The following is a 9,281-nucleotide window of genomic DNA, read 5'->3' as shown; positions in this document are numbered from 1 at the left end:
AAAGAGCATTGCAAGCATGTATCTGGAGTATATGGGTCAGCAAGGCTGGCTGTTGGGTTTGAGGACTTTCTCCAGCAAGGGAAGTACAGAGGGGAGAAGGGGAAAGCAGAAGAAGAGGGAAGGAATCTCTGCATGTCTGGGAGCACCCTGAAGAGGAACTGTGAGCCCTGTGCCAAATTTCCACACCTGTTGATTTACAGGCCTCTCTCTCTGCAATATGTTAGTGACTTGAAAGAAGCAGTGGGAGCAGAACTGTGTGGAGGTCTCTCTGGTGCTACACACAGCTCATGCAGTCAGGTATGCCCCTCCAGTCACCCAACAACGCTGGGTGTGCCATACTGCCCCCTCACACCTAGCTGGGTCCGACCCAATCAGACCCCCAGCGACCTACCCGGAAGAACTAATGGGCCTCAGCAGGATCGGTCCGGGACAGGGCTGGACTGGCGGGGGAACCTCCGCGGGTGTAGCACAAGACGGCCCCCGCCGGCAGAGCGGCAGCGCCCCCTGGGGGCTGTGCCCCTGCCTCGCCCCCGCCACACACGCCCGGCCCCGCCTGCCATGGTTCCTGCACGGCCGCAGCCCCGGCTCCTCTCCCCGTGGCTCTCAGGGCGCAGTAATACACCGCCGCGTCCCGAAGACGGGGCTCGGTGAGCCACAGGGCGCTGGACCGGCGGTCTGCTGCCACCTCGAGCCTCCCCGGCAGGTCCGTCAGTGCTTTGGAGCTTTTCATACTAAGCACGAGGAATGCGGGTCCTCGGCCCGGGAGATGACGGTACCAGTGGATGACTTCACCAGTCTGGATGTTGGGGTGTGAGCAGGTGATGTTGATGCCGGTGTTCTCCCTGGTCTCTGCCCACGGCTCCTGCTGCACCTGGGCTCTGCCTGCAGCCACTGCCAAGAACAAAAAAAAAAACAACTCAGCAAATGGCTTTGCTGCACCGAAAATGTCACGCTGGGCGAGAGGGGAGAAGAAAACGGCTGACAGCTGATGGGAGCATTTCCTCTATAGAAAGCACACAAAGCCATTTCACTGGGAATGGTTATTAGGGGACCAAATCAGAGCACGGCTGTTTGAAAGGAGAGTCCAAGCCAGGAGGAGAAGGGAAGCAGGCAGGAATGAGTGGGGGTGTGCCGAAAGGAGAGGAGGGAGGCAGGGAGCAAAGCAAGGTGGGAGGGAACTGCCAACTGAGCTCGCTGGAGGCAGGCGGGATGGCTGCAGAGGGAGGCCAGAGGGGAGCGAGGTCCGTAAGAAGCCGGCGGGCCAGAAGCGAGGGCAGCCCCGTCCCGTCCCGTCCCGTCCCGTCCCGTCCCCGGCGCCGGCAGCCCCGCGCACCCAGGAGCACCGCGGCCAGCGCCGCCAGCCCTGCGGCCCGGCCCTGCCGCATCCCGCCGCTCCGCCGCCCGCGCCGCGCTGCCGCCGCCAGCCCCGGCTCTGCTCCGCCCGCGGCGCCTCCTCCCCGCCGCCGCCGCCCGGCGCCGCCAGCTCCGCCCCGGGGCCGCTCGGGGGCTGTCCCGGGCTGCGAGTGCTGGGCGCCTGTGGGCGGGCAGGGCTTCGGCTGCTGCCCGCGGGGCTCTGCCCGTCCTGCAGCCCAGCCCGGGACACGGAGGCGTGGAGGCGTGCGGGGAAAGGCTGAGGCAGCTCCTTCGGCACGGGAGAGGAGAGGGGAGAGGAGAAGGAGTGGGAGAAGTCCAGAGATGTAGCGGAGTATAGGGTGAGGAGAAGATGGAGAGGGCAGAGGAGACGAAGAGAGGGTGGTGAAAAAGCAGCTGCCCGTCTGCAGCGTCCCCAGCAGGAGGGGCACGCAGAGGGTAGGGGGCCGGCCTGATCAGGGCAACGTGGCACTGCTAAGCGACTGTCACCGATCTGTGGCTGCAGTTCCAGCAGCAGCGCAAAGCCAGAAGTCGGAACGGGTCAGCTCGTGTGCTGGTGCACGGTGCTGAAACCAGCAACCTGAACCCTGGGGCCCCACCAGCTTGCGTCGCGGGTAGAGAGTCTCTGTCCAGGCCGAGGGCTGTGGCTGCCACTTTCCCCATTACAGGCTCCACTGTTATGGAAGCTGAGCACATATCCGTGAGACACACAGACAGGGACATGCACACCCCATTTGAGGAATATACACCCAGACCAATATTCACAGTAGCTGCTTTTGGGGGCCCAAACCACTCTTGACACATTTGCCTGGAGGCTGAGACCCCGTTTCCCTGCTCCAGGAGCTTCATGGGGACCCCCTGGCTCCAGCCACTGATAGCACAGGCAAGTGGTGTCCTCATGCAGAGCCTTACTCCAGCAGCTGGCACCGAACCTACTCCTGCTGCTCCACCAGGATCTGGCACTTTCTTCTTGTAGCACGTGTGCATAGGACAAAGTGAGATTACACAGAGGTAAGGAAAGATTCCAGAAGAGGACAGGACAGATGGTGGTGTTCAGGTACAGGTCCAGCTGCACAAGTACATGGAGTGGCCCCTTTTGCACCCTGCTCTGTCTGCCCTCGTGTGCTCCTCGCAGTTCCCCTTGCCCTGCACATCCCCTCATAGGTTTGTATAGGTCTGTCCTGCACCCATTCCAGCCTGTGTACTGGCCCACAGCTGTAACAGTTGCAAGGCCCAAGTTGATCTTCCTGGCAGTGGTGCCTGTGGCTTTGTGATAGGCCAGTAACTGGTGTAAATGGTGAGGTTTGTCTTTTCTTAGCATCCCAATTGACAAGGTCCCCAATCTGATAACCTCACTGGCATAAACTCAGTCACAGCCTCATGTACCCACCACAAGTGGTGCAACTGCCCACATTTGGTCTCCTCACTGCCTCCCTCATCGTCTCTCAGTCAGGATTGTGACCCTGTATGTTCTTTTGTGCTTCCTGCTGTTCTTTCTCTCTATCCCCCTCCCAAATGCTGATGGGCTGCTTCTAGGGAAGGAAAGAAGGAGGATAAAAAAGAAAGAAAGAAAGAAAGAAAGAAAGAAAGAAAGAAAGAAAGAAAGAAAGAAAGAAAGAAAGAAAGAAAGAAAGAAAGAAAGAAAGAAAGAAAGAAAGAGAGAAAGAAAGAAAGAAAGAAAGAAAGAAAGAAAGAAAGAAAGAAAGAAAGAAAGAAAGAAAGAAAGAAAGAAAGAAAGAAAGAAAGAAAGAAAGAAAGAGAAAGAAAGAAAGGAAGGAAGGAAGGAAGGAAGGAAGGAAGGAAGGAAGGAAGGAAGGAAGGAAGGAAGGAAGGAAGGAAGGAAGGAAGGAAGGAAGGAAGAAAAGCAAGCTGGAAGGTATGAAATGAAATCAGGGCTGTAGAAGCAGTGAGACAGCTGCCCCCAGTCCTCCATTGTGGATGAGCATGGAGGAACACCGTGGTACTGAAAGCAGAGATAAATCACAGCATACAAAACAAACAAACCTCTGTTTCTCAGTTTTCCCATGGCTTCCTTCAGCCTCTGGGACCTTAGGCTGTAGGTTGGTGTATGGAGCAGGTGTATCACAGCCCTGGAGAAAATGGACACCACTTTGTTGAGGGAGACCTTGGCAATGGGGTGGGTATAGAGGAGGGAGTATGGTCCCAGGCACAACACAACCACAGCTAAGTGAGAGTGAGTGGACAGTATCTTGTGTCTCCTCATAGGTCTACATTCAGAGGGAGACCACAGAGCACCCTGCAGGAGCTCAAGGAAGACAGGAAGTCCTCTAGAAAACTGCTGGTGGTATTGTAGCCAAGGAGCACAGCAGTCCAGAAGCTCTCAGCAGGGGCCAGCTGCATGACATCAACGACCTTGATGAGAGAATAGTGTCCACCCTCAGCAAGTATGCCAATGATACAAAGCTGGGAGGAGTGGCCAACACACTGGAAGGCTGTGCTGCCATTCAGTGAGACATGGGCAGGCTGGAGAACTGGGCAGGAAGAAACCAAATGAAGTTTAAAAAGAGCAAGTGTAGAGACCTGCAACTGGGAAGGAAAAAATGTATGTATCAGTACAGTCTGGGGGATGATCTGCTGGAGAGGAGCTGTGAGGAGAAGGACCTGGGGGTTCTAGTGGACAGCAGGTTGACTATGAGCCAGCAGTGTGCCCCTGTGGCCAAGAAGGCCAATGGGGTCTTGGCATGCATAAAAAGGAGCATGGGAAGCAGGTCAAGGGAGGTGATCCTCCCCTCTACTCTGCCCTGGTCAGGCCTCACCTGGAGTACTATGTCCAGTTCTGGGCTCCCCAGTACAAAAAAGACAAGGATCTCCTGGAAAGGGTCCAGAGGAGGGCCACAAAGATGATACAGGGTCTGGAGCATCTTCCCTATGTGGAAAGGCTGAGATACCTGGGTTTGTTCAGCCTAGAGAAAAGAAGACTGAGAGGGGATCTCATCAATGTGTATAAATGCCTGAGGTGTGGGAGACAGAGGGACTTGGCCAACCTCTTTTCAGTGGTTTGTGGGGACAGGACAAGGGGTAATGGCCACAAGATAAAACAGAGAGAGTGTCACACCAACATGAGAAAGAACTTCTTCACAGTGAGGGTGACAGAGCACTGGCTGCCCAGGGAGGTTGTGGAGTCTCCTTCTCTGGAGATATTCAAGGCCCATCTGGATGCCTACCTGTGCTATCTGGAGCTTGGAGAGAGTCTTGATGCTGTGCCAGCACTGCTCCACAGTAGCTCAAATATTGATGCAATGGCAGTGCTGTTCTAGCTCCAAGTGTAGAGCACAGCACTCTACGGGCTGCTCTGGGGAACGTTAACTTCATCCCAGGCAGCCCCAGTTCAGGCAACTGCACACAAGAGAGGAACGTGTGTGTGAACATGACACAGTGTGCACTCAGCTGAGACCCCATCAGAAAACAAGCCCGGCAGTTTCTGAACAGCATTTAGACGAAGTACATGGTTTGAAAAGGTACCCAGAGAGACTGCACAGAGAAGGGAGATGGACTGGGAGCCTTGGAGAAGGCACTGGAGACAGAGTTCTTGGCAAGACAATGGCAGCTTTCTTGGGCTTTGCTAATAAGCGCTAAGAAACCCATTTGTTAGTCTGAGTAGCAGCAGTAAGGAATGTGCTAGAGTACACCATGGTGAGCACTGGTTGATGTCAAGAGAGACATAAGCTTTCATCTTACAAGTAGAAGTTCTATGATTTACTTATCTGTTTTTTTTTTTTTTTTTTTTTTAAATAAAAAAATGGAAAGTATGGGAGAGAAGAAAGAAGTCTCTACCGACAGGACCTGCACTCTGTGTCTTGTTAAAATCCACCTTGCTCTCTCTGATGCTGCAAAAAAGTAAGGTCACCTGCACAGGAAAGATTTAGTTGCTTTCTACATTTCTATTCTTGTTCTTTCTAAATAAAACACACGATTTCCTGTTGGGCCTTTCTTCTGAGATCCAGAAAGGCCCTGAACAAGCAAGCCCCCCTCATACAGACATCCCTGGGTCAGAGCAGGAGGAGGCAAAACAGGCCAGCAGGTTTTCCCTGAGGGCAGTGTCAGCAGGGGTAGGGTCACAGGCAGGAGCTGGGTCACCTGTAGCCAAAAGGGCCTCTGACAGTCCCTAGGGAGTCACTCAGACTGACATCATTTGCCTTTACTGGACTTTTCCAGCACGTGAGCTGAGTCTTCTGCCCACACTGAAATGCGTTGCCTGGAAATACTTGGGCCTCCCTACCCATCACACAAAAGTTGCCTTCTCTGGGGAAGCGCATAAAGCAGGAAATTAAGAATAGCATCACAGAAAGGAAATACACAGCACATATCATTAGGTGGGATGTTTTGCATTCAAGAGCAGCTTGTCAGAAAATAGTCCCTGCTTCAAGGGATGCCTCTGGACATGGAGCAGCTAAGGCCCACTATAAAAGCCAGCCCAGCTCTGTGCTCTCTCATCCACTTCTCTGGCCTTCTTCTTGTTGGGAACCAGGTGAGTGTGAAGCCCCTTCTTGTCCCCCTCATAGTCCAAAGGCAGGTCTCAAATTTATGGACCTCTCAGCTGCTATCATCTGTGTTGCATGCCAAATCTTGGGGCTGCTGGTAGTGGTAGAGGGAAGCAGTTAGAAGGTTTGTCATGAAGACTGGACCTTTACTATGATGGCTCCAGTGCTAGGGTCTAGGCTGTAACAGATAAGTTTTGGTGGCTCTTTTTGGGCCCTGGCAGGATGAGGCCAAGAAGCATTGGCATATCCCTGCACAGACTCCAACTCAAAGCCCTGCCTGTGCAGTTCCCTCTTGGTGTGGTGACAGGCTGCTCATCACGCATGCCCATGTTGAGCTTTCTCCTTGCCCTCTCTCCCAGGTGAACCTCCTGCCCCCAGACATGTCCTGCTACGACCAGTGTCGGCCATGCCAGCCGTGCGGCCCGACCCCGCTGGCCAGCAGCTGCAACGAGCCCTGCGTCAGGCAGTGCCAGAACTCCACCATCGTCATCCAGCCCTCTCCTGTGGTGGTGACCCTGCCCGGCCCCATCCTCAGCTCCTTCCCGCAGAACACGGCTGTGGGATCCTCCACCTCTGCTGCCGTTGGCAGCATCCTCAGCTGTGACGGAGTCCCCATCAACTCTGGGTGCTGTGACCTCTCCTGCATAACCAGCCGCTACTGTGGCAGCAGGTGCCGCCCCTGCTAAAGATGCCAGAGAGTGCCCCAGACCAGGACCCCAGGAACTCAGAACATACTGCTGGACAAAAATGGATGGAAGAGCAAACTTTGTGCTGTTGTTTTAAGAGGACCTGACCATCTCTGGCTTGTCTTGTAATGTCAGACAGGAAGGGGCCAGCCTGGCTTCTCTGACAACATGGCTAATGTTTACCTTTTTTGTTTCCTACTCACTGTTTCTCTCTTTTCTTTGTTGCCCTCTGCTCCCCTTCAAGCTCTCTGTGAGGCCCCCAGAAACTAGCCTGGAGAGACCTGCTAGCCTGTCCCCATACATGGGCCAGGTAGGTGGGGCAACTGTGCCAAAGGAAAAGTTGAACAGATTTTTGTCTGTTCATCCTGCGCTGTGTTGTGGGGACTTCATCTTGGAGTCACCTCATTTCCTCCTGAGACTCAATAAACATTTGCAGCAACCCTGAGTATGTTTTAGTCTGATCTTTCCATCTGCAGAAATGGACAGGGGAGAAAGCTATTTTTCTGGTGGGATTTATCTGGGGGCACTACCTCTCTCTTTTGGGCATTGGAGGGTGGGACGTACTGCAGCAATTCATCTTTCAGGCACTGTCTCTTGAAGCTGAGGAAGACATCTCTAGTTCCTCCACAGCCAATGGACACCAGCCCTTGACTTGTGATATCTCCACCTAGACACAGTCCCTTGATCTTAGAGGTCCCAGATCTTGGGGAATACTGTTGCTCTTGCTTTTGTTGGAGCTGTTCTGGGGACAGAGGCTCAGACAAAGATGATCCCAAAGGATCCCCAGGGATTGCAGAAACTGGGAATGGTTAATTGTCTTGAAAATGTCCCTCTGCCTCTACTCCATTTTTCCCTCTCCTCTACCACCTGTTCACAGGCACCACGTCTGGGCTGCTTGGTCTTGGTTTATTTTCCCCAAGCATGGATCAGTTTTCTTCAGCTCTGGGAACTCAGAGACCCCATAGGTGCCACAAATCCACTTGCTCCAGAAAAGACCCTCTGAGGTTGCAGAAATCCTAGGCCCCACTGAGACACAGCAGTGAGAACGGGAGCTGTTCTCCTTTACCATGGCTCTAAGATTTCAGGAGATGATATCAGAATGACCTCAAAATGATCAGAATGATTCATCAGAATTCATCAGAATGATCAGAACGACGAAGCTTCAGGCCATTGCTTTCAGAATGACTGACCTTCCTCACCTCCTCTGGCAAACATTGGCAAGAGCCAGTCCAGGGGCTACCTTGAGATTTCTCAAAATATGTCCCATGTCTCTCCTTCCATCCTACCACCTACCTCCTTCTCTTCTTTTCCTTTGTGTTCTTCTTCTCCCTTCGGGTCTGTGGCTCCTCAGAGCCAGCCCTTCCACTGAGGGAACAGCAGACACATGCCCTGCATGATCTCTGCCATGGTTGGCTCAGGTGATTCCTGTATGGAGGTCACTATGTGACCTCCTTTTCCTCTGTACACTTATTAAAGATTTCTGTATCCCAGACTTGGCTGAAGATGTCATTTTCTCTCCTTGTATGCTTTTCTGACCTGCCAAGGGAAAATGTCTTTCCCCTTGGTAGGTATAAGATGAGTGTTTAAGGAGCCCCTTCTCCACTCCCAGAAGAATGGCAGGTTGTGATACACTGCTGCGGGTCCTCTCTTGGGCACCGCCCCTTAGAGATGGAGAAGACATCCTTGGCTTTTGCAGAGCAAGGGGCAATCTACCCTTACCTTGCAGCATCTCTGCCCACAGCTACCTCCTGCAAATAGGGAGCACAACCTCTGCTGTTCTCATGGGAAAAGCTACGAGTCTGTGGGAGGCTGTGGAGGTTTGGAAAGGGCTTGCTCAGAGCACTGCTGTGCAGGGGAAGCATGTGGGGACAGAAGTTGGGTGGCAGATGTCGGGATGGGTGGAATAAGTGCAAGGACGCCCCACCACTTCTACTGCACCTTTCTCCCCTCTTTTGCCCCACCCCAGGGCCATGGCCAGCACACATGGGCATGTACATCAGGAACATGTACTCCATGTGGCTCACCTGCCCGCAGCACAGCACTTGGCAGACAGAACCAGCCTGACATGGGTGGGATGGGAATCAGTCCCCTCTCTGATGCATTTCTTAGACAATGCTGGCACGCCTTTATAGACAGGTGTGAGGAGATACGCCTGGATCTGGCATTTACTCCCAGGAGTGAGACAGGGAACAAGATAAAGGATGTTTAATAATCAATAGCTTTCTTAAATATGGACTATTAGTAGAATAGAACTGGTCAGAATATAATACTCCTATCCTCCCAGTTAGAAAGGCAGACGGAACCTATCGTATAGTCCAGGACTTAAGGGCCTTCAACAGGATCAGAGAAGATTTATACCCTGTAGTAGCCAACCCCTTCAACAGGATCAGAGAAGATTTATACCCTGTAGTAGCCAACCCCTATAAACTTTTGACAAAATTAGAAAACAGTTGCGTTTGGTTCACAGTACTAGATTTAAAAGATGCTTTTTTTTCTGTGGTGACTGAAAGCCAGAAAGTCTTTGCCTTTGAATGGGAAAATCCCAGGAGAGGACAAAAAAACTCAACTTACTTGGACTGTGTTACTACAGGTGTTCAAGAATAGCCCCACCATATTCAGGAAACAACTAGCCCATGATCTTGAGGCTTGGAAAACCCCTTCAGGAAAGGGGACACTGTTGCAATACGTAGATGACCTGTTGATAGCTACTGAAGAAGAAAAG

At 52.7% G+C, this 9,281-nt stretch overlaps 1 protein-coding gene across 1 annotated transcript; it reads left to right on the top strand.

Annotated features, from left to right (window-relative positions):
• The first annotated feature begins 5,616 nt into the window (after nucleotides 1-5,616).
• Nucleotides 5,617-6,904, top strand: LOC311423032 (feather keratin Cos2-3-like). Its single transcript, XM_084496630.1, has 2 exons — nucleotides 5,617-5,860; nucleotides 6,233-6,904. Exons 1-2 carry the CDS (start codon nucleotides 5,762-5,764, stop codon nucleotides 6,557-6,559), a joined length of 426 nt encoding a protein of 141 aa, XP_084352756.1. The 5' UTR covers nucleotides 5,617-5,761; the 3' UTR covers nucleotides 6,560-6,904.
• The last annotated feature ends 2,377 nt before the right edge of the window (nucleotides 6,905-9,281 follow it).

Source organism: Aythya ferina, assembly GCF_964211825.1.
Source record: "Aythya ferina genome assembly, chromosome: 23".
Lineage (NCBI taxonomy): Eukaryota > Metazoa > Chordata > Aves > Anseriformes > Anatidae > Aythya > Aythya ferina.
Note: the sequence above shows the minus strand (reverse complement) of the source record. Positions and strands in the feature narration are given on the sequence as shown.